At 42.2% G+C, this 26583-nt stretch overlaps 1 protein-coding gene and 1 pseudogene across 7 annotated transcripts in view; both read right to left on the minus strand.

Annotated features, from left to right (window-relative positions):
* Strn3 (striatin 3) overlaps positions 1-26583 on the minus strand; it is an 89030-nt gene that overhangs the window by 54845 nt on the left and 7602 nt on the right. For 6 of the 7 annotated variants that reach the window (XM_052738469.1, XM_052738471.1, XM_052738468.1 and 3 more), the window contains exons 2-3: positions 645-748; positions 216-289 (exon numbers count right to left, since the gene is read on the minus strand). In XM_052738469.1, the coding sequence (XP_052594429.1) occupies positions 216-289; positions 645-748 (178 nt within the window). Of the gene's footprint in view, positions 1-215; positions 290-644; positions 749-8746; positions 8783-26583 lie in introns of those variants that run through there. The other variant, XM_052738472.1, reaches the window with a different exon arrangement.
* LOC128110588 (tRNA (guanine(26)-N(2))-dimethyltransferase-like) lies at positions 8775-26452 on the minus strand (annotated as a pseudogene).

The following is a 26583-nucleotide window of genomic DNA, read 5'->3' on the forward strand; positions in this document are numbered from 1 at the left end:
GTACTCTGTGGATACCAGCACTTATGTGCACATACAAGAATGCTCATGTACACACACACATACATAAAAATACATATTTAAAAATTCTTTCATCAAATTTCACACTTTTTAATAATCATTCATCTATTCATCTAATGCTATAAAATTAAAATTAGGATAAAGAGTATGTCTGTTACATAAAAATGAGATTTAAAAAAAAAAAGAATAACATTTACCTGATTCAAAGGTTGGCATTTTCAAATCACCTTGGTTCAGTTCTGTGCCATATTTTAATTTGTGATACTTTGCCCTGAAAATTTAACAATTGATAAAAGAATAATTATTTTTCTACAACTGAGTACTAATGTACTACTCTAATAACAAAGCAATGTGTCCCCTTTTTTTCCAGTTTTGCTAAAAACACTAAAAATGTACTAAGAAAAATTATCCAAGTAACAAATATACATGTGAAAAGATAAATTTCTCCTGATCTTTAGAGATAGAAAAAATCCAAAACATTTAGCAAACTCTATTACTTCTACTTCTCATTCTTTCTTTTCCCATACACAAAGTAAAATGTGAAAACGCTTTCACTAAAGCATACACTGATGTAAATGAAGATGACACTGTTCTGTTCTAGTCACTAAGAAATGAACTATACATACCTTTCTTGTTTTAATGCATACTCTAACATCTTTATTCTTCTCACTAAATCCTTCTTCAAATTCTCTTGACCTTTCCTTTCTCCTTGTAAAAATGCAATCCGTGCCTAAAAACATTAAGATACATTTATTTTATTTTTCCTTAACCAGCCACAGTGAATCAAAACTGGAAAAATAAATGCAACTGCAACATTTTTATGCATGACCTCAAGACTTAAAATTTATAGAAATGACCAACTAGACTTTCTATTAGATAACATAATCCTCTTTGAAAATAAAGATAACCACAAATGGGCCATTTCCTTATAATTCTTTAGGGCCTCTAACAATATTAATGTTTAATCTTTAGGTAACCTGGAAGAAATTTTATGGATAAAAATTAGCATAGTTTTAAAAAATCTGCTAGGTGTGGTGGAACAAGCCTTTAATCCCACAAGTCTGGAAGCAGAGGCAGGCAGATCTCTGTGAGTTCAAGGCTAACCTTGTCTACATAGTGAGTTCCAGGACAGCCAGAGCCATATAGTGAGACTCTGTCTCGAAAAAACTAAAAAGAATCATTACTTCGTTTGTACAAGTGTTTTGCCTGTATGTATGTCTGTGTACCATAGGCATACAGTGTTTATGGAGTGGGAATCAGATCCCTGGGGCTGGAGATGATGGCGAGCTATCACGGAGGTATTAGTTAAGTGGCAGCACTCGTGGCTGGCTGCCGCCTGCGGCAGCCATGCCAACAGAGTAGAGTGCTGGATGTATCAGTGACAGAAGAGTCACGGAAGAGTCATGAGCCATGGTTACCTTTCTAGATCTTCATTGGGAGAGGAAGGGAGGGGGAGGGAAAGGGGGAGGGAGAGAGAGAGCACACGGAGGCGAGAGAGAATGGAAGGAGAGTACGGAAAGAGAGAGGGCACAAAGGGCATGCCCGCTTTTTAGGCTGGGACACTGTCCCAGGCTAGTGACGTAATTAAGGACATAATCCTTACAGTAGGTACTGAGGGGTTGAACCCTGGCCCTCTGGAAGAGCAGCTAGTGCTCTTAATCACTCAGCCATTGCTCCAACCCCACATGGCTTTCTTTCTTTAAATGAAGGTCCTCATACTTGCAAGACAAGCACCTTACAAATTGAGCTACCTCCCCAGGCCTTATAATTTTTTCTTAATTGCTTCATGTCCTCATATGTTGATGACTTTATGAGCTGGTAGTATCAAGTATTTATTAGTTTTATTCCCACTTGAAAGTGTAAAGGTTACATTTGACCAAATAAATAACAGATTTAGCACTTAGTAAAGTATAAAGGACTTCCAGTTACTCACAGGTCATAATTTACCATTAATAACATTTACTTCTGCAAACAAACACTTAAACATAACCTCAAAAAACAAATTTACAAGTCAGAGGTGGTAACTCATGCCTGCTGCAATCCCAGAAATAAGAAGGCAGAAGCAAAATTAAAAGTTTGAAGTCAGCCGGGCGGTGGTGGCGCACGCCTTTAATCCCAGCACTCGGGAGGCAGAGGCAGGCAGATCTCTGTGAGTTCGAGGCCAGCCTGGGCTACAAAGTGAGTCCCAGGAAAGGCGCAAAGCTACACAGAGAAACCCTGTCTCGAAAAACCAAAAAAAAAAAAAAAAAAAGAAATAAAAATAAAAGTTTGAAGTCACCCAGAGCTACAGTGAAACTGTCTGAGAAAACAAAAACCAAACCTTAGGATGGCATCAACACCCAAAGGTAGCTATTAATGTACGAGATTTCCACACATAATCCAGCAATTTAAAAATGGCATTGAAAGAGAAAACAGACTGTCAAGCCCATCATAGTAAAACCATCAATACTTATTCACCCAAGTGACCAAGAGGGTTAATTTCAATGAATCTCCAAATGTATGTCTGCATATGTTTATGAATAAAAGGATGACTCAGTGGTTAAGAGTGCTTGCTGCTTCTGCAGATGACCAGAGTTTGGTCTTGGCACCCATCCATGGTGTTGGTAGTGGTGCAGAAGAGATAAAAAGCCCACAACAGCCTTCAACTCCAGCTCCAGGGAACCCTACACCCTCCTCTGACTTCTGTAGGCAGGTACATACAAATACATACACGCGGGGGGGGGGGGGGGGGGGGGGGGGGGGGGGGGGGGGGGAGATAAACCTTTACAAAAAAATAAAATTTACAAAGGATTTTAGCTGCCAGAATAGCCCTACCCTGTGAAGAAAAAAGACACTCAATGTCTTGGTTGGGTCTTTGTCACCTTGACAAAGCTAGAAGGCTCTGTGAAGTGGAACCTCAACTGAGTCAAGGCCGCCATCAGACTGTCTGTAGGCAAGCCTGCAGGGCATTTTCTTCATAATGACTAATATGAGAGGACCCAGCCCACTGGGAGTGGTGCCTCCCCTGCGCAGGTGGTCCTGGGGTGTCCAAGAAAGCAAACTGAGGAAGACAGACGGGGGAGTAAGCCATTAATCAGCACTCCTCCGTGGCTTCTGCTTCAGGTTTCTGCCCTGACTTAACTCAGTGATGAATTGTGACCCTGACAGTTGTTAGATAAATAAGCCCTTTCTTCAAGTTGCTTTTTATCCTGATGTTGCACCACAGCAATAGAAACCCTAAGACACAGAAGCTGGTACTAGCAGTGGGGTACTGCTGTGACAGACCTGAGCATGTTTTGGGGAGGGTAGTCCAAAGGCTCTGGGCTAGAAAACGGAGTGTTTGGAGCTTACTAAGCTATTGTGGGAACTTAGAAAGCAGCGCAGAGTGGAGGTGAGGCAAGGCTTGTCAAGTCTCAGAGGCAAGCTCTGCATCCCTTCAAGACTCCATCAGGACCATTTAATAGTTTGCATTAAGAATATGGGTTCAGCCGGGCATGATGGCCTACACAGTGAGTTCTGAACAGCCAGGGCTATGTAGAGAAACCATCTCAAAAAGAAATACAAAAATCTTGCCAGGTGGTAGTGGTGCACTCCTTTAATCCCAGCACTCAGGAGGCAGAGGCAGGCGGATCTCTGAGCCTAATCTACAGAGTGAGTTCCAGGACAGCCAGGACTACATGGAGAAACCCTGCCTCAAAAATTAATTAATTAATTAATTAATTAATTAATTAAAAATAAAAATAAATTGGAATCTGGGTTCTGATCTGCTGGAGCTAAAAAAACAGCTATGATTATAAAGCAACACTGAGTTGAAATAGTCTGGGAAATGTTTCCTCAGGTCAGCATACTGTCAGTGCAGAGAAGGCCAAAGCTGTATGTACCTCATGCTGGCAGCTGAACTTGGTATTGTGTAAGAGTCTCTCAGGTGGGAATGGTTTTAAAAGTATGGTCATGAAGTACAACTGAGGCTTGGCACTATGAGAGGCCAGGAAAAGCTACTGGTAACAATACAGCCTCAGTTGTAGAAGCAGTCCCAGGACTGAAGGGGTCATGGGGGAAAGCTGAGGTTCTGATACCATGTAGCCAGGTCAAAGTCCCTGAAGAGAGGTCAGGAGAGGTGCAGCAGAGATCCCAGCATTGGGACACCAGCACCATGATCACCAAAGACAGTGGTGGGGTGGAGCTGGCCTGAACCTCGAATACAAGCTGTGTGCTGTACAGGGTAAAGCACAGAAGTACAACTACCCAACCCCTTGGAGCCCAGAAGATAGGTCTGAGTCCCCAATGTCCGACACAGTATACACTGTTGGACTCTGGTTGTGCTTTGACTGTGCTCTGGTTCTTCTCTCTTAAGAGTAAGAAAGTATAAAATGTATTTTTTATTTTACAGGAACAGAGTTGAGAGACTTCGGGTTTTAAAGACAGATGTAAAGATATAATAACAATCTAGAGAAATTAAAACACATGCCCAAATAAAAGAAAAAGCAAACCTAAAAATTAGAAGACACTAATCAATACAGGGGCAGGAAAATGTTCCAGTGAAACTAAACAGAAAGCCCACAAACTAATAACAAAGACCATATACTTTATAAAAGATGATAGCACAAAACACTACGGATGGAAATGATCGCTTTAAAAGTGCTTAACAGAGGCTAAAAAGGAAGCTCAGCAGTTAAGAGCATTTGCAGCTCTTGCAGAGGACCTGGGTTCAATTCTCAGCACCCACATGGCAGCTAACTCTAGCTCCAGATAATCTGGCCTCCATAGCCACCTGGACTCACACAGGGCATACACACATGTAAACAGACACATACATGTACATAAATAAAAATAATGTAATGTTTCAAAAGAAAGATATAAAACAGGAAAATGACTCAGCTGATAAAGGCGCTAGCTGCCAAGTAATTTTGATCCCTGGCACTCATACGGCAGGAGAGCGTTGACTCCAATAAGTTGTCTTCTGATCTCCATATGCACACACAAAGATACGTGCAGGCATACACACCAAATAAATAAAATGTAGTAAATAGCCTAAGCAAAAGCTGGGCTGGGGTTGGCCACCTGCCTGTAATTCTAGCATAGAGGGAAGCAGAGACAGTGGGTCCCCTGAACAAGCTAGCTCTGGGTACAATTCAAAGACCCCACCTCAATGAATCAAGTGGAGAGCCACTGAGAAAAACTCCCAACTTCAACCTCGGGCCTCTGTACGCAAGAGCATGCACGTGGCTTAGGCACTCACACACATTAACACTCACTCACACACACACACACACACACACACACACACACACACACACACACACACAGAGTATTTTTTAAAGGATAAGATATTTAGGAATTAACCAAGGAAGTGAAAAACTTGCACTTTCACTGGTGAAATGAATTAGGATATAAACACACCCGTGTCCATGCACCAAGACTTTCATAGTCAACAATGTCAATACCATCCAAAGTGCTCTACAATTATGTCTTAGTACCTTATGGACATGCAATCTGTAACTTTTTCTGTCCATTTCTTTGCAGGCACTATGTCTCACTATGTATCCCTGCCTTGTCTAGAACTCTCTATCTAGACCTGGCTAGCCTCAAACTCAGGGTGCTTGGGTTTTTAAAGGTGTACACCACCCGGCCCGGCCTTGTATATATAGTTCCTAATTCTTACAGGCAGGAGGGTTTTTAGTTCAGCTGGCCCGAACCACATGTTGAATTCAAGGCTTCCTAAAGCCAAGTACCAAGACCTATGTCAACCAGCTAAAAGTGGGGGAAGGGCGTCCTACAATGGAATGGGGTGGTTGCTCCAGTGAAGGTAGGCTTCCCATTCCTTCTACCTGGAGTGCTGAGGTTTGACTCCAAGGCCTCTCATTTGCTAGGCAAGTACTCCACTGAGCTACATCCAACAGGAAAATATTTTTTGAGCACCAGGAAAATTCTTTTAATTGCTGAAGTCAACTGATGCTCTCCCCCCTCATCCCCCCCGGAGCTGAGGACCGAACCCAGAGCCTTGTGCTTGCTAGGCAAGCGCTCTACCATTGAGCTAAATCCCCAACCTCCAACTGATGCTTTTAACAACTCTCATCTAAAAAGTATCAAGGTAAGACAGATATAGTAGTGCATGCCTGTTAATTCCAGAACTAAGTTCGAGACCAGCCTGATACACAGAGTTCCTGGACAGCCAGGGCTACACAGAGATATCCTGTCTCAAACAAGCAAGCACACAAAAAAGTAGAAAGGGAAGTAGTTAACCTGCAATTCATTATTAAACACATATTACTAAGGCAAAAACTTGTTTCCATCTACCTAATTTTAGCTGATAACTCAGCATAACCCAACCTTGTTGCTGATTTTCAATATCTGGAACCGTATTTTATACATCTCTTGAATTTATTCAACATTAAACATCTGATTATCATACAATTATTTAGTATTTGCTGATGTTTGACAACAACCACTAGAGGTCACCAGCATAAAACTTTCAATATTGCCAAGGGGTGGTGGCACACGCCTTTAATCCCAGCACTCGGGAGGCAGAGGCAGGCGGATCTCTGAGTTTGAGGCCAGCCTGGGTTACAGAGTGAGTTCCAGGAAAGGCGCAAAGCAACACAGAGAAACCCTGTCTCGAAAAACCAGAAAAAAAAAAAAAAACAACTTTCAATATTGATTCAAGCAGCATCAGTCTAAACTTGATTCACAATTACTTGTCTCCCTTTCCAAGTACCCTTTACTAAAACAAGGTTCAGCTGTAAATAACTTCAGGATAGTCAAGTGACACAGTGACATAGAAAGTGACTATTCTCTCCCCCTCCCCCATACACACAGTATATGTCCAATCTCATGTGATACAGAGGATGGAACTCCCTTGAGGTTCCACTCATGCACGCTAAGCAAGCCAGCACTCTAGCAGCTGACTTATATCCTCGAACGAACATTTTTCTTGTTGAACAATGTTGTACATTGCTGTTTTCTACTTTCCCAGTTGTAAAATACAGGAATAATCTTACACATGCAATTCATTTTTTTTATACTTTAAGTTTATGGATTTATTTTTAGGTATATGACTGTTTTGCCCACAGAGGTCAGAAGAGGACCTGAATCCTCTTGAACCTGAGTCCTCTAGAAGAGCAGCCAGTATTCTTAACCATGGAGCTGTCTGTCTCTCCAGCCCCACATGTACAATTTCTGATACGATCTTAACCTAGAAGTATTTGTTTTATTTTTGATATTCTACTTTAAAATAAGGCAAAGTTGTTTTGTATAGTTAAAGGGAAATTCATTTGATCCAAATAAGTATGTTTGTAATTTCAGAGACTTTACTACTTACTCAATACTAATTCAGAACACTAATGATCAAAATTAAGAACATATTTAAAATATCTGAGAACCTGAACATGAGTAAGATTAAAGAACTATAAATTTTAGGAGTCAGGTATTTCTACTTAGATTTTGTGCTAGAATATATAAAATTTCAATCAATATTTATTCATGTAGCCAATTTTAAAATTTCCAAGGGGGTTAATAAAAAACGTGAACACAGTCTCTATACTTAAGAAAGTGGGCCATGGTGTACCCCGTCATCACACTATGAAGGATGAGACATGAGGATTGCCAGTTTGAGGTCTACACTACATAGTAGCAAGCTAGCCAGAGCTACAAACCCTGCAAAAGTGTCTCTCACTTGACATACAACCAATCACACTACAGGTATTTCAAGATACCCTAGCCTTTAAGTCTCTAAAATTCCATGACCTCTTCCCACAAGAATGGCCTAAAAAAGGTTTAAGTTTACACCTTCACATAAAAAAGTATAAGAATTTAAAATTTACCAATTAATAAAAATCACTGCCTTAATTGCTTTTCTACTGCTGTCATAAGACACCATGACCAAGGCAATTTACAGAACCAAGTGTTTAACTTGGGTGTATGGTTTCAGAGGGTGAAAGTCCATGACGGAGTAAAGGAATGGCAGCAGAACACCTGAGATTACATTTGGATCCCCAAGGAGGGAGAGCACTGGCAGTCTTGAAAACCTCAAAGCCTGACAACACTGACCACCAAGGCCACATCTCTTTCTTAATCCTTCCCAAACAGTTTTACCAACTGAGGAACAAGTCTTCAAATACATGAATGTATGGGGGGGTAAGGGGGGTATTCTATTCAAACCACCACAATCACTTAATTCTTTTTGTAAGGGGTAGTTTTTAAACACCTCAGGAAGAAAATAGCCACATCACTAACCACTAATTAAAACCACTTAGAAATATAAACTCTCATGGAATGCACTGTTCTCATAACTCTGACAGCTGAACTTGTACTACTCCTTCAAGACTAACAAAAACCTAATAATCTGAACAGCCATTTAGAAAAGTCCTTACAAGACATATCTTTTTATCCAACTCTTTTTTTTAACTGCACTTATTTATTTCCTATATATGTGAGCGAGTGCACAAGCAGTACAGGGCAGCTGTGGTAGTGAGAGGTCAAAGGACAACCTGAGGGAGCTGGTTCACTCCTACCATGCAGATCCTGGAGATCAAATTCAGGTCATCAGGTCTGTCAGCAAGTGACTTTACTCCATCTCAATAGCCCTTTCCAACTATCCCACACTCCTTAAAAATTAGTATTTCTTTTATGTTCTGTTTTTGTTTTCTGCTTGGGGCAGTAAACCCAGGAACTTAGACTACTTCAGCAGCCCTCATCTTTTCACTCCGCTTTTTTTTTGAAGGTGGTATCTCTTTACTGTCTCAGTCCACACCTGGCCCAGTAGTGTCCCCATCAGCAGCCTCTAATCCAGTGGAGAGCTTGGTGGTGGTCTCTGGACAGTCAGTGTGAGGGAAGGATCAGCAGAGGCCACAGGTGCTTCCGGGTTGTGTGAGTAACAGCACTGGTCCCCTCGCTGACAGGTACCATCCTTGAATCATTTGCAAGGAAATACCCTGAGGCAGCTGCCCCCTGGGCTGGCTCCTTCCACTTATTCTGTAGCAGCCTCCACCTCTCCTACAGACCTTTACTTGTGGCTTTGCCCCCAGACTGGGCATGGGGCCGGGCACCCCAGTTGGCTTCTGGACTGGCCTGGAAGTGCTTGAGTCCTTGCTGGCTGGAGCTGGGTTTGGAGTATTCCCGGATGTTGAAGCTGGCCTTCAGCCTGGGCTTCATAGCGAGAACTCAGAATGCTGGGCTGCTTTCTGACAGCGCTCCCGTTTCAGTGGACAGTCTTCCCAGCATGACGTCCCAGAAAGCTGGGGAGTTTGTAGGGGGGGGAGCATCTGTCTTCACTGCATTTTTACAGGCATGAGAGAGAGAGACCCCGAAGCCAGGGTGAAGGAAAGCTGACTCAAGCTGCAGAAAGCAGTGTGTGTTGCAGTGGATGGTGCTGCTCGGTTGGTCCAGTGTGTAGTAGAGAGGAGCAATGGGAAGTTCCTCAGTACCAACACTCAAAACACCTTGGATTCACTTAGAGGTGTGGATGCAGTCAGGATTAGTGGTCACTGTCCACAGTGTAACGCTCAGGTCACTCGAGGACAATAGGCTGCAGTAAACTTGACCTTGCCACCAGGGTCTCCCAACATTTTGCCAAGGCACTGCAGGCACAAGGCTCCACAACCCACACACTGGAACACCAGGGCCTGCTTGCTGAGGACTTAACCTCTGCCTGGCCTGTGAAGATGAGCACAAAAACCCAGACACAGAAGTCAGCACCGAAGCTGAGCAGTGGCACCATGAAGCGCTGGTAGTAGCTGGCATGTAGATGCACGCTATGCAAAACAATTCTCAGGGCCATTTTATTGCAGGCCCAGCTCTTGAGGGCCAGGACTCCATACTTGCTGTAGCACTGTTCTCTGCTGTTCCCAGCCAATACTACCATGTCCGTGCAGGTGACACACACCAGTCCTCCATCATTCATAGCCTGCACTGCTGCATCCAGGAAGCGGACGGGCCTGCCACAGGGGTCCAGATAAATGACATCAAAACACTCAGAGGCCTTGTGGTGTTGGCATATCAGCATCCAGGCATCTGCTTTGGGCTATACAAGATGTGCCACACCACTGAGCTGCACATTTCAGTGTGTAAGCTCTTACAGCCCAGGCAGAAGAATCATTGGCAACCAGACTAGAGGCCAGGAACCTCTAGGCACATCAGATGGAGCATAGACCAGAAGCTGTCAGGCCTTCTAGCACTTTAGACCTTCTTCACAGATCTCACCAACTGCAACTGCCAGCCAACTACAGTTGTCAGAGTAGGTCTCCTGGGATCCGGGTTTCATTCTCTTTCGGCCTTTTCCTCTTGTTCAGACAAGTCCTCAGCACTTTTTACAAGTCCTTTTCTCCTGGCACCTTGATCTGGATTCCCTTGACCTGATGAATTCAAGCAAATTCAATGATCACAGCACATCTCTCTGCTCACAGGACCCATCAAGTCACTGTGCATGCTTCCCACATTAGGGTCTGGGAATGGACATATTGGCAGAGAGGGTGGGCCTGTCCAGTCACATGACCTTCTGCTCTCACTTTGCTTTTTTTTTTTTTTTTGGTTTTTCGAGACAGGGTTTCTCTGTGTAGCTTTGCGCCTTTCCTGGAACTCACTTGGTAGCCCAGGCTGGCCTCGAACTACAGAGATCCGCCTGGCTCTGCCTCCCAAGTGCTGGGGTTAAAGGCGTGCGCCGCCGCCACCACCGCCCGGCTCACTTTGCTTTTTAAAGAGTTTCTGACTAATGTCCAATATTCAGGATGACCTTGGAGATATTCCTGCTTCAACTTCCAGAGACTTAAAATTGTAGGCACATGCCAAGCAATGATGGTGTACTGTAATCCTAGCACTTGGTAGGCAGAGGCAGGCAGATCTCTGCGAGTTCAAGGTCAGTCTGGTCTACAAAGCAAGTGTCAGGACAGCCAGAGCTACACAGAGAAATCCTGTCTCAAGAGGAAAAAAAAACAAAAAACAAAAAACAACAGCAAAAAACCCAAACAAAACAAACAAACAAAAATCTCTCCAGTCCCTTCTTAAAAATACAACTACCACGTGATCCAACAATCCTACTTCTTGGCTTAATCCAGAAATGAAAATATAGTCTCAGTCAGACATCTGCACAAGTTCACAACAGCACTGTTCACAAAAGCTAAGTAGAAGTAGCAACCCAAATGTCCATCAACAGATTAATGTGTGTGTGTGTGTGTGTGTGTGTGTGTGTGTATGTGTCTATGAACATATACAATAGAATATTATTATTATTCCAGTATGGTAGCACAGGTCTGTGATCCTAGCACTTGAAAACAGATCAAAAGTTCAAGGTCATCCTCAGCTACATAGTAAATTCAAGGCCAGCCTGGGCTACATGAGAATCTGTCACACACATGTGTGAAGTAGGAAGGGAGGGAGGAAGGGAGAGAGAACAGAGTAATAAAAGGAAATTCTGGCAAATGACACAACACATGGTTGAACCTTGAGGACAGTATAAGTACAAGGGGGTCACAAGAAAAATACTGTGCCATATACTTACATGATGCATCTAGAGTGGTCAGATTTATGCAGACACAGCACATTAGAAAACTAATTCAGAAACAGAAAGTAGAGTGAGGGATGGCAGGAGCTGGGGAGAAAGAGGAAACACTCCAGGGCTAGTTGTGTAACAGGATGAGATACTTATACCACCAAGCATTTATTTAGCATGTATTTAGAATGATGGTGAATTTTAACAGGTTATGAGGGCATATGCATGTAATCCCATTCCTAGAGATGCAAGGGAATCATGAGTTCAAGACCAAACTTGGCTTCATGGACAGACCCTGTCTCAGAAAGCAAAAATCAAACAGCAACAATGATTCTTCTAAGGTTGGAATGTTTGGACTTCTAATTAACTCATGACAAAACATGTCATTTCCTGCCTTTTATTATAAAACAATTATTCCACACTAGAAATCATTTTAACTTTACTTAAAATTTATTTTAAAACTACCTCTATTATTAGTATCCTTAATATTAGTCCTCAACAATCAAAGGACTATTACTTGACATGAACATTAAATTCAAATGCAAACTGATGCAAGCAACAGTAATGATACAGATGATCTGCAGTTCTGCACTAGACATATAATATTGATTTAATTCTCCCATATACTCAGACTTTTTACTTATACTGATTCAGCCAGCAAATGGTGAAGAGTTTCCATTACCTGATCACTCAGTCATTAGGAGAAGTTTCCAAAGTTAAAAGTGAAATCATCTTCCTGAAAAGTTAAAAATAAATCATCCAAAACGTTATCCCTTCAGAAACTACTTGTTGGTACTAAAGGATCTGTAAACTGTTTAACATTGTTCCTAGGAACAAGATGATTCCAAAAGCCATTTTAAAAAATTACTCAGTTTTAGAAGAACTCCAATACTCTTTTCTTAGGAATCACAGAAAATCAAGTGAAGAAATAAGATACTGATCTCAAGTACACTAAACTAGACATCTAGACATACATATTCGAATCCCTACTTATCACTAACCAGCTTTTATAAATGACCATTAGTCTTTCTCAGCTTCTTCACTTGTTAGATGTGAAGACTGAACTGGATGTCTTTTTAAGATATATTGACAACAGGGCTAGAAAGATGGCTGAGTAAGTACCACCAACCTACCCCTGAGTTTCATCCTGGAACCCTATGGTGGAAGGAGGGAACCAACTCCAGATTGTCTTCTGTCTGTCTGTCTGTCTGTCTGTCTCTCTCTCTCTCTCTCTCTCTCTCTCTCTCTCTCACACACACACACACACACACACACACACACACACACACACACCCCTCACCAGAGCACTGCATGACCACACACATACACAAATAAATACATATAAAAATTTAATGATATGCTAACTAAATTCATTTTCTACAATTATGATTTTAGGATTGTATTGTGACATTTCCAATGTTGAGATGGTTAATTCATTTATACACATTAAGATCAAAACAGCCTTTTCAAAAATGCCTTTGGAATACCACCCACCCATCTTGAGGGTAGACAACTTGAAAGCAAGGTAGAGACAGACCAGCAAGTAGAGATATCTGTGAGCAGGCCTGATCCCCAGGTCCCAACAGCAGGAGAGCTGTCCTTTCACACACACACACACACACACCCCTGTACTCACATGTGAAAATGTGTAACCCTCTATGCCTGTGTGGTATCAATCCTTTTTCTTTGTTGTTCTGAGACAGGGTTTCTCTGTGTGGCCCTGGCTGTCGTCCTGGAACTCTCAGATCCACCTGTCTCCGCCTCCCAAGTGCTGGGATTAAAGGCGGGCACCAACATGCCCTGCCATCAAATACTTTTTAAGAAAGAAAAACACACAACTTGAGAGAACTCTATTCTACAGCTTTCTCTTGAGAAGTATTAATTCATTATAGAAGAAAATCAGGTGTAATCATACATGCCTGTTATTCCAGGCTAAAGCAGAAAGATCAAAACTTCAAAGCCAATCTAAGATGGTTACACAGAGAGACTGTCTCAAAAAAAAAAACAAAAAACAGTTTTGGTGTTGTTGTTTTTAAAGGCCATGCCTGGTGAGAGAGACCCGTTACCACCCACTGAAGAGGCTGCCACAGGAGAATCAGAGTTTAGGCCTCTCTGGGCTACAGAGTGAGTCCAAGGTCAGCCTGGGCACTTTAGTGACAAGAGGACTGAAATCAATCTCAATGGTAGAGCACCTCCCAGCATGCATGAGGTCCTAGTTCAATCCCCAGCCAGCACCAAAGAGGAGGTCAAAGGCAAGGAGTGGAAAGGAGAGAGGGGGCAGGGGAGCTAATGACTGGTTTTGGTTTTGTTTTTTGCAAATGAAAGGGCATTTAGCAGTCCCAGTGACGTACTGACCTATCTCCCTTCTGGAATGAAGGATTTACTGCTGTCCAGCTGCTGGGAGTGGTACCGGAAAGCAAACAGCTCTCAGCTGTCAGTTCCCTTCCTTCAGGAACCGCCAGGGGCTCAACTGAGCTGCCTCCCCAAGTCACCTTCACCTAATGATTACTCCAGACAGGGACGGAAGGGCCTCTGCCCCAAATTAGTACATTTCTAAATCTATGCCGACTGCAAAGCTCCTAAATGGGGCCAACTGAACTTTCTGTCCATACTGTATTGCATCCCCAAAGCCCCCACATGCCAAGCTGTATCTCAGTTAGCTAAGGTACCAGAAGATGCCCAATTTGCAACCACTGGTGAAAATGGTTTAAGAAAGCAGACTTTAAAACGAAGTTAGGTCACCAACAACCTGGCTTCCCAGCTGCCAATCACCATCAATGTTGTTGAACAGAACAGAGACCCTAGCAAAAGCAGAAATATAACCAATAAAACCTCCCCATGTGGTAACCCAGGTAGCTTCCCAGTGGAAGACAAGGCAAAAGCTGGCAAGTCCTTTCTGTAAACCGCTACATGGGAAAGTCTTTCATTTAGGCTTTGTACCATTTCAGTCTTCTTACTGGTCTCTCAGTCTTCTTATTGGTTTTCCTTTATATCTCTTTAAATAAAAGAGGAAGAGCTGGAGAGATGGCTCAGCATTTGCTTCCAAGTTCCGTTCACAGTACCCACCTCTGGTGGCTCAATAACGACAGCTCCCCAAGGGGACCACACACACACACACACACACACACACACACTCACTTACTCACTCTTAAAATAAATTTTTAAAAGTGAGTTACTAAAAATCCAGGCAGGTTCTAGAATGAGTTTAGTTTGCAAGCCATATTTTGCCAACAGAGCTCTTCTCTAGAAAATGAAATATATAAAAGCATTTTTGAAGTATGAGGAAAACAGTAATTGCAGAGAACCATGAAAAATTAATTTTTGTAAAAAGACAATCCATTGAAAAAAATGTAACAAGAAGTGAAAGTAAATGGCCAGAAAGTTCTTCAGTTGCTCCAGACATTTCTCTCCTATAGCAAGAAGCCACAAAAGACAACCAGATCAGAATAGTCACAAGAGTAGTAGATCAAAGTTGTACATGCAGATAAAGCACTCATACACATAAATAAATAATAAAATCTTAAAAAAAAAATCTGAAACACTCAATGCCGGGCGGTGGTGACGCACGCCTTTAATCCCAGCACTTGGGAGGCAGAGCCAGGTGAATCTCTGTGAGTTCGAGGCCAGCCTGGGCTACCAAGTGAGTTCCAGGAAAGGTGCAAAGCTACATAGAGAAACCCTTTCTGGTTAGGGAGAATGCCCCTGTCAGAACTAGCCAATTCTTACAGACCTCAAAGACTCAATAGAGAGCCTGCCTTTATACACAAACGAGACAGTCCTCATTTTGGGCCTGTAAAGCCCAGAGAGGCAACCAGGCCTTAGTCACCTTAGAGCCAGCAATGAGTCAACCCATTCCGTAGTTTAGAACCTCCCAAAATTACTCAAATCAGTCCTAACCTACACTTGTCTTGCCCTTCTATGAAAAACCACAACAAAGGTTATGACCTAAACCTTTGCCCTCCCTTTCTATCCTTTGCCTCTTAACTGCCCTGGAGAACCCTGAAAAGCACTGTTGTACCTTCTGTATGTAGGACCTGAAAATAAAATAAACTTTTTCTTGAGCCTCTCTTATATCTCCTGTGGCCTCATGATTGATCATTCCACCCAAAAATACGAAATACCTATGTTCTTTTGAACCCTCTAAGATGGAGAAGAAACTCTTACATCACTTATTCAGGGCTGGTGTTACTACAGATCCTAGTTTCACAGTAACATAGAAGGAATGTCAGTAGAAATTGCAGTTAAGAAAACTGAAATTCAGTGTTCCATACAAGCAGTAAGAACACTAGCCAAAGAATAAAAGTGAACTACTCCTGTACTATGGAAATTAACCAAAGGACTGAAGCAATCCAGGGGTGTTTAAGTAATATATGTAGCTGGATGTTGGTAAATACAGCAACCTAGTGACACTCCACAGACGCTATGGGAACCAATAACCCACAATGACAGTGAAAATCAGAAGCCAGTAGATGGGGCAAAAGAGGCCTGGAACCCCTTCAAAGTACCTCTGCCAGAACCAGCAGGACACACTCAGGAGGGATGTGGAAGGAAGGAGGATGGTGAGTGAGCCAGCCTCAATTCTACCCAGTTCAACTTGGTCTCAAAAAGTCTCCTTCTCAAAGTTTTGCCACTCTCTGCCATGCCTGGTGCATTCCTGAAAACTCTACCAGCGTCCTTACATGACCTGATGCTGAACTTGTCCAATGCAAACAAGTTTTTTGTTCGTTTGCTTGCTAGTTTTGCCTCAAAAACCAGACAACTGTTGGACATCTTAGCTACTTGAAATCATAGCTATTTGGGACAAATAACTAAAAAGCTTAAAAGCAATGAGATAGGTGTAGAGATTTGAAATACTGCAACATAGTCTGGGATTCTTTAAGACTATGCCACATAACTAGTACTTGGCTAAGAAAGACCTGAGAAAACCCCAAACTCTCACTACAGCTAAACCCCAGGATCCACACAAACAGGAAATGAGTGAGTTCCAGGGCAGCCTATGATCTATGAGGCACTGTCTTCAGAAAAGAAAAAAGAAGAAAAGTGATAGAAAGAAACCCAATAACTGACTCAAGAGCAGATACAAGCAGACAGAAGAGTCAGACAATTTGAAATTTTGTACTCTGAGGCTCAAACAAATGAAGAAAAATTAACCCACAGAAACCTGTGGAACACAACTAAATAAGCCAATAAGTGAGAATAAAGGAGAGGGCAGAAAAATTATCTTAAAAGTCAGAAACTCTACTAAATGTGATGAAAAACAATTGCTCAATGAATTACAAATAAAATAAACTCAGAAATTAACAACATGACACATCATAATCAAACTGTCAAGTCTGTGAAAAAGAAAAATCATGAAAACATCCAAAGAAAAGTGACTGACTCATCACAGCTGAATTCCAACTGGAAACAAAGAAGGAAGGAAGTGTGACAAATTCAAAGAGCTGAAAGAAAGACTGCCTGCTTGCCCAGAGTAGATCCAAGCCCTGACTTAGTATGAAAATAAAGACTGCCTAGGGCTGGAGAGATTGCTAAGTAAAGGTGACCACATTTCACCTCCCAGAACCCACATCAATATGATATGAGAAAATTAATTCCATAAATTTGTCCTCTGACCTATACACACACACACACACACACACACACACACACACACACACACACACACACACATACCATACATGCAGACACAGTAATAAAGAAAAATATTTTGGGCCAGGTGGTGGTGGTGCACACTTTTAATCCCAGCACTTGGGAGGCAGAGGCAGGAGGATTTCTTTGAGTTCAAGGCCTGCCTGGTCTACAGTACGAGTAGATCAGGACAGCCACGGCTACACAGAGAGAAATCCCATCTTGAAAAACCTGTGTGTGTGTGTCTATTATATATATATATTTGACTGGGCAGGGTGGCATACACCTTTAATCCCAGCACTTGGGAGATAGAGGCAGGTGAATGAATCTCTTTGAGTTTGAGGCTAGCCTGGTCTACAAAGAGAGTTCCAGGACAGATAGAGCTGTTACACAGAGAAACTCTGTCTCAGAAAAGCCAAAAATAGGAAACAAAGTTTAAGACTCCCTCTATCCAACAGTGGTCTGTATGAAGGCAGGTTGAGTGCACTGGTGCATCCCTGCAGTCTGAATACTTGGGAGAAGGGAGGACTGTGAATCTGGGCCCAACCAAGTTACTAGTTAAATTCAACGTCAGTCTGAGCAATTTAGTGAGACCTCCATTTCAAAATAGAAAATGAAAAGAGTTGAGCTGGTTTTCTTCCTGACTTAAGAAGCAAGTTCATTAAACAATAATTAGAAATCTGCATTGGTTGGGCATACATTGAACATATGTAAATTGTTGGGAGAACGGCACAAAGAACAAAGAAGGAAATAAAGCTTTATAGGAACATTTTATATTCAATTTTAAATTAAACCAGTACTAACTGAAGTAGATTGCTGTAAATCAAAGTATTAATGTAATCTCCAGGACAACCACCAAGAAACTTACATATGCATGCCAACATTGTGACTCACACCTGCAATCCAGCACTCGGGAAACCTGAAGCATTACGACTGGTCATGAGCTCAAGACTATCCCAGGCTACACATTAAATTACAAGGCAGCTTGGACTACATAGGGACTTACAGGCTAGTCTGGGCTACAGTAGAACTCTGGTTCAATAAGAAAGAGAAGAGGGGCCAGGCGGTGGTGGCGCACGCCCTTAATCCCAGCACTCGGGAGGCAGAGCCAGGCGGATCTCTGTGAGTTTGAGGCCAGCCTGGGCTACCAAGTGAGTTCCAGGAAAGGCGCAAAGCTACACAGAGAAACCCTGTCTCGCAAAACCAAAAAAAAAAAAAAAAAAAAAAAAAAGAGAAAGAGAAGAGGGGCTGGGCAGTGGTGGTGCTTGCCTTTAATCCCAGCACTTATGAGGCAGAGACAGCTGAATCTCTGGAGGCCAGCCTGGGCTACAGCAAAGAGTTCCAGAACAGCCCGGGCTACACAGAGAAACCCTGTCTCAAAACGCAGCCCACCCACCCCCCAAAAACGAAGGAAAGAAAAAAAAGCAAGACAGGAGATCAGTGGCGGCCATCAAAGCAAGTATCTATTTCACTGTGTTTGCTGGGCCGTCTTTAGTGAGGAAGAAGGAAAGGGGGCTGCCAACAACCTCATCACCCAAAAGGGCTGCTTTCTTCTTTTCAGCTTTTTTTTTTTTTTTTTTTTTTTGAGGTAGGGTCTCGTGTATTCCAGCCTGGCCTCAAACTCACTGCATAGCTAAATCTCCTGTCACCATCTCTCTAGTGTTAGAATTATAGGCCTGTGTGGCATCACACCCAGTTATGAAGTAGTGAAGACTGAGTCCAGGGCTTTGCAAATGATGGACAAGCACATTACTAACTCAGCTATATCCCAGCTTCAAAATTACGAAGAATTTTAATTTGTATTTTCCTGAATGTACATTTTCTTGCAAAGGGTGGGGCAGTACTAGCTACTGAATCTAAGCCCTCCTAAATGCTAGGCTCAAGCTCTACCACTGAGTTACAGGCCCAGCTCTTTTCCCATGTACTTTTTTTTTAGTTCTGATTTTTCGAGACCGAGCTTCTCTGTGTAACCCTGGCTGTCCTATACCTTGCTCTGTAGACCAGTCTGTCCTCAAACTCAGACAGATCCACCTGCCTCTGGCCCCTCCCCTCACCATGCTGGGATTAAAGGTGTGTGGCACCACACCTGGCTGTACTTTAAAAAACACCTTGATTTAAAGCACATAAAATGGAATATTTTCAGGTGAGCTAAGCACCACCTGTACTCATTAAATACCTCAAAAGAGTTACTCATTTTGAAGGGGAAAAAGATCTTGTGTTAAACCTAAACAGATTCATCCAATTGTGATTGAGATTTCTCTGACACTCCACTTCTCAGAAAGAAAAGGAGACATACATGATTTAAATCAGGAAGATTGGTGTCATCCTACTACACCACCACCACCACCACCGATACATTATCTCCATCTACTACTGCTACTGCTACTACTACTACTACTGCTGCTGATACATTATCTCCATCTACTACTGCTACTGCTACTACTACTGCTGCTGCTGCCGATACATTATCTCCATCTTCTACTACTGCTACTGCTACTACTACTACTACTGCTGCTGATACATTATCTCCATCTACTACTACTACTACTACTACTACTGCTGCTGCTGCTGCTGATACATTATCTCCATCTACTACTGCTACTGCTACTACTACTACTACTGCTGCTGATACATTATCTCCATCTACTACTACTACTACTACTACTACTGCTGCTGCTGCTGCTGATACATTATCTCCATCTACTACTGCTACTGCTACTACTACTACTACTGCTGCTGATACATTATCTCCATCTACTACTACTGCTGCTGCTGCTGCTGCTGCTGCTGCTGCTGCTGCTGATACATTATCTCCATCTACTACTACTACTACTGCTGCTGCTGCTGCTGCTGATACATTATCTCCATCTACTACTACTACTACTACTACTGCTGCTGCTGCTGCTGCTGATACATTATCTCCATCTACTACTACTACTACTACTACTACTACTACTGCTGCTGATACATTATCTCCATCTACTACTACTGCTGCTGCTGCTGATACATTATCTCCATCTACTACTACTACTACTACTGCTGCTGCTGCTGCTGATACATTATCTCCATCTACTACTACTACTACTACTGCTGCTGCTGCTGCTGCTGCTGATACATTATCTCCATCTACTACTACTACTGCTGCTGCTGCTGCTGATACATTATCTCCATCTACTACTACTACTGCTGCTGATACATTATCTCCATCTACTACTCCTACTGCTGCTGCTGCTGCTGCTGATACATTATCTCCATCTACTACTACTGCTGCTGCTGCTGCTGATACATTATCTCCATCTACTACTACTGCTACTGCTGCTGCTGCTGCTGATACATTATCTCCATCTACTACTACTGCTACTACTACTACTGCTGCTGATACATTATCTCCATCTACTACTACTACTACTACTACTACTACTACTACTACTACTACTACTGCTACTGATACATTATCTCCATCTACTACTACTACTACTGCTGCTGCTGCTGCTGCTGCTGATACATTATCTCCACCCTGTGGACTTCGCCTATTAAACAACACCAAAATTACTGTTTAATGAAATGCTCTCAGTAACTCTACTCATTTAACAATTATTTAGCAAACGCCTATAATGTGCTATGTCTTTCCTCTCACAGTGTATATACAAGTGAAATACATCATCTGATCCTTTCAAAGAACTTATAACCAATCTACTAGAGGAAAAAGACAACAAACTTACAATTACAAATTTTATGAAATGCCAGAAAGGAATAACAAAGGAGGTTAAACAAGCCAAGCAGTGGTAGTGCCTGCCTTTAACCCCAGCACTCAGAGGGGGCAGAGGCAGGTGGATCTCTGAGTTCAAGGACAGACTGGTCTACAGAGCGAGGTACAGGACAGCCAGGGCTACAGAGAAACCCTGTCTCAAAAAACAAAAAATCCTACAAAAGGGGTAAACTAAAGACACACAAATACAGAGGTATTACAGAGTCTGGTTCCTATGGTGATATTTTATTTGTGCTGAAATGTGATTTTATTTGTATGTTAATAAATAAAAGTTGCCCAGGGGTTAGAGTTAATAGCAAGCCATAGCAGAAGTCTGGCAGTGGTAGCACATGCTCTTAATCTGATCACATGGCAGGAAGAGTCTGTGTGTTTAAGGACATAGCCAGTTTGGAGACACACGCCTTTAATCTCAATACCAACCAAAGAGACCTGAAGGTCTGTACAGGCAGGCAGTATGAGGAGGTCATGTGGTTGGGTTTACAACCAATGAGAAGGCAGAACAGAAAGTCAATAAAAAGACAGACACACAGGAAGTAGGTCTCTTTCTCAGGGGAAGGATGGCAGCGGCAGCGAGTGGTAAGAAGGCGGACTTGGTCTCAGCTCTTTGCTACTGCTCTCTGACCTCTGGGGCTTTTAACTCTGCATTTGGTTCTGTGTTTCTTATTTAATAAAACCATTCAGAATTACATCTGCAGGTTCCTACCTGTAGTGGTTTGAATGAGAATGGCCCCTTAAAATCATACTAAACCTAACCATCAATCATTTGTTTTCAATTCTGTGCCCCCTAGGTGGTTCCAATGAATATAAAGTATTTACTTTGAAATAGTACTATGCTGGACTGGAGAGATGGCTCAGCAGTTAAGAGCACTGGGTGTTCTTCCAGAGGTCCTGAGTTCAATTCCCAGCAACCACATGATGGCTCATAACCATCTGTAATGAGATCTGGTGCCCTCTTCTGGCCTGCAGACATCCATGCAGACAGAACATTGTATACATAATAAATAAATAAATAATGAAAGGAAGGAAGAAATAGTATTATGTTGATCAAGGTCAACTTAGCAGCTCCTGGCATTACTGTCTATTAACTAATATGGAGCAAATAATTTAACCTTCTATGTTTCTGTCTCTCTAAAACAGAGATGACTATTTACCTGTCACACAGGATTGGTGCATAAATTAGAGTGATTTTAACATAGAAAGCACTCATTAACAAGTACATGTAATGTTTTAGCTAAAGAATTAAATACAATATATTTCACTTAAACCCAGCAAAAAGTTCTACCACAACTGTGGTGATTTGAATGAGGACAGCCCCCACAAGCTCATATATTTGAACATTTGGTTCCTGGTTGATGGACTATACAGGGAGGATTAGGAGGTGGGGCCTTGTTGGAGGAGGTGTGTCTCTGGGAGTGCCAGGCCCAGTCTTGCTGTCTCTCTCAGCCTCCTATCTGCAGATCCTCCTATCTGCAGATCAGGATGTAAGCTCTCAAGCACTGCTCCAAAACAAGCTTGCCTGCCTGTCATCATGCTTCAGGCCAAGATGGAAATGGACTATCCCAATGAAACTATAAGACAGCCCCAATTAAAAGCATGTAAGATGCCTTGGTCCTGGTGTCTCTTCACAGCAACATTCTACGACAACATTCAAAATCATTACATCTCCATTAACAAGTTGCTTCATGTGTCAGACAGAAAGCTTAAAATAACCACAAAAAAAGTGTATTAAAATAACTTTTAAAAAGTGTACTAACTGCCAGGCAGTGGTGGTGCACACCTTTAATCCCAGCACTCAGGAGGTAGAGGCAGGCAGATCTAGGTGAGTTCAAGGCTAGCCTGGTCTGTAGAGTGAGCTCTGTAGACCAAATTCCAGGACAGCCTGGGCGACACAGAGAAACCCTGTCTTGAAAAATCAAAAAAAAAAAAAAAAAAAAAAGAAGTATACTAAATTTGTGCAGGGCAAGTCACTGGAATTCCAGAGAAAAAATATGCTGGTTAAATTTTAAAATCCAAAGGAAGTTCAGAGACTGCAGACATGGACCATAAAAAAATCATTAAAAAGCCTTTAATTACACACCAATTTGTAAAGCAATTATCAAACAAGAATTTTCAAAACACAAGTTTAAGACAAATGGTAATCAGCAGATAATTGAGCTTGCCACCAAGCCTATCAACCTGAGTTGGATCTCCAGGTCCTACATGGTGGAAGCAGAGAACCAACACCCAAAAGTTCTTCTCTGACCTAGACACATAAACCAAAGAAAACACACACACACACACACACACACACACACACACACACACACACAGAATAAAACACAAAAATGTAGATTTTCTCTGAGACTACTAAATCATAACAGCCAGGAATGGAATCTGAGATTGTATCTCCTAAGTGACTTCTTAGGGAGATTACATCTGGGAGCCACTAAAAGTCTCATTCTTACAATTAGGGATTTTACAAACATCTTTAAATCATATAATCGTTGTCTTTGGTAGCAGCAACACCAAAAAGAGATTAATACTGTATGTTACATGAATGAACCTTGAACACCCTGTCTCAAATAAATAAAGCCACATATTATATTATTCCATGTATAAGAAATTCCCAAAATAAACCAGAGCATTCGCCTTTAATCCCAGCATTTGAGAGGCAGAGGCACACAGATCTCTCAGTTTGAGGCCAGCCTGAGCTATAGAGGGAGTTCCAGGATAGTCTGTCTCAAAGAAAAGAAATGCCCAAAATCAAAACAGGCAAATCACCCAGAAAGCTTATTAGTGGTTACCAAAGGGAGGATGAAATTGGAACTGCAGGGATCCTCACAGAATGATGAAAATTTTCAGAAACCACACTGACTACTGCACACCACGAACATACAACCCACATACAACCCACAGACATATAATTTAAAAGAATGAATTTTATGTTGCATGGATTTTTATCTCAGTTTCCTAAGAGACTTTTTTAAAAAATAAAGATGGTCAGCCAGGTGGTGATGGCCTATGCATTTAATCCCAGTCCTCAGGTTGGGGGGGGGGGGGGGGACGGGTACAGAGGCAGGCGGATCTCTGTGAGTTCAAGGCCTTCAAGGCCCTGGTCTACAAAGCAAGTTCCAGGACAGCTGGACAGTTACATAGAGAACAGTCTGGGGGAGGGGGGCAAATAAAAAATTGTAACAAGTCTTTCTCTGTCCCCCCGGTCAGCTCCCAAATAATGACACGGAGACTTAGTATTAATTATGAAAGTGTGAGGCTAGATCATCTCAGCTAGCAGCTTTGAAGAATTTTGAGGAAACTGCAACAGAGGCATTCTAAGGGGCTGGATCACCTGAGCTACTTATCTTTATTGGTGTCTGGTCCTTTTTTTCTGAAAACACAAACTTTTAAAGGCAACATATACATCTGCATTAACACAAGTATGGAATGTGTAGTGTGTACAAGTCAGTTAAGGATGATTTTTTGTTTTATGTTTGATCAGGTAAATGTCTTTTACCTGTCAACTTTTTAAGTTTGTCTGGACTGTATAACCAAACCTCTATCCATGCCATATGAAATGATGGCATGTAATAATAAGTCATGAGTACTCTCTAGCCCCAAGATTTATCATGTCTCATCGAGTCTCAGAGTTGTTCCCATAGTAGAGGGATCAGCATATAGGTCACCTGTCCTGTAGTCTTTCTTGGTTTCTTTCCTTATGTCTATAGCCAAGATTTTCAGGTCTCCCCCAATCAAACTTGATCTTCATTAATTTTAAAGAGAACCATAACTTTTTGTTTCCTGTGAAAACAAAGACATAACCTTTCCCCCAATGCAACACATTTCCCAACTTCCATTTTGAAGCCAAGACATCTCTAAAGTATATAGGCTGGTTTAATTCAGCAGTCCCTTCCATAATCCAATGTTCACTCATCAGCATTCAAAAACTTCAAAGTCAACAAAATACCATACAAGATCCAGATGCCCTGTGTATTTCCCTGTGTATTACGTGGCTTTATCTATTACTTTACTCTTTCTTTAAAGACTTTACTTTAGGGGCTGGAGAGATGGTTCAGGGGTTAAGTGCACTGCTTGCTCTTCCAGAGGTCCTGAGTTCAATTCCCAGCAATCACATGGTAGCTCACAACCACCTATAATGAGATCTCGTGCCCTCTTCTGGCCTACAGGCATACATGCAGGCAGAATACTGTATACATAATCAATAAATCTTTAAAAAAAAAAAAACACTTTATTTTTAAACTTTTTTTCTATGACTGTTTATACCCATTTTCTTTTCTTTCTTCAGCATCTAAGTACATTTTGAAGCATATTTTATCTGTTCAGAGGTTTTCTCCATCTGGATCTGACTTTCTGTATCCACACACTTGCAGTGTTCTCTGATTCCTGACCCAAACCTTAAATTGCTAAGCGGTGGCCTGGCCGTGGCTAGGCCCTCCTGCATGGCTCTGCTTAGGTGGCCTGACAATGGCTGGCTGGCTCCACCTGCTTCAGGTCCATGAGAGTGAAGCCTCATGCCTGCAGAGCCCTGCTGGCCTGGTGAGGTCTACCAGCCTCAGCTCTGGTAGGGATTTTTACCTAGTCTCCTACCACCAAGTAGTAGCATGCCTCTCACTCGTAAACCCCATTTTCAAGTGCTCAATAGCAAGGCCTCTTAAAAGAGCTGTGCCTCTACACCGAGCCTACACAGGTCCTATGTTGAACGCTCTAAGTAGCAAGCTTTCTTGTCGGGCTATCTTTGGACCACCAGCCTGCAAATAACGACACAGAGACTTATTATTAATTGGCCTACAGCTTAGGCTTGTTCCTCACTAGTTCTCATACCTTAAATTAACCCATTTCTATTAATCTATGTTTTACTATGTGGCTTTTTACATTTAGGTTTCGTTCATTCTATATGTTCAACACCCTCCATATCTCGTTGGTGTCTCCCCTGCACCTCAATTACCTCCTCCTTCCTCACTCTGCCTGGAAGTCCCACCTATACCTCCTGCCTAGTTAATGGCCGTTCAGCTCTTTATTAAACCAATCACAGCAATATATTTTCAAACAGTGTACAAACATTTCACAACAAATAATAATGTTGGTTCTTATGAATGACCATTCCTAAGCCCTAACATCAACTAGCTGCTAATGCCACAAAAACAAAGCTAATGACTGACCATGTGCCTTCTGGTCAAAGACCTTACCACCACCTGGAAAACTGGCTTGCCTTCCATCCTCCTTCCCTCCAAAGACAGGAGAAAACAAAGTAACTCTGACCAAGCCCCTAAAGCCAACAAGTCAAGTTTTAAGGAAAGCAAGTAGAGCAGTACAACAGGCTAAAACTACAATACAAGGGCAGTGCTCAACGAAACAATGGTCTGCCTCCTTCCCACTGTGTGTGTGTGTGAGAGTGTGTGTGTTCACATGCACGCATGCATCCGTGTGAGTATATATGTATGTGTATATGTATTCACACACACACACACACACACACACACACACACACACACACACACACACGAAGGTTAGAGAACAACTTACAGCAGCCTGTTCTCACCATTACAAGAGTCCAGAGAGTAAACGCGGAGGTCATCAGACATGGCAGCAAGTACTTTTACCAACTGAACCATCTCGCTGTCTAATTTCTTGAACAAAAATGACCAAGAGATAGAGATGGTCTCGGCCACAAGGTCGATACTGATTCAAAAGAACACCAAAGATAACTAAGTTG

This window comes from Peromyscus californicus, unplaced genomic scaffold (genome assembly GCF_007827085.1).
Source record: "Peromyscus californicus insignis strain IS unplaced genomic scaffold, ASM782708v3 Scaffold_15__1_contigs__length_86483966, whole genome shotgun sequence".
Lineage (NCBI taxonomy): Eukaryota > Metazoa > Chordata > Mammalia > Rodentia > Cricetidae > Peromyscus > Peromyscus californicus.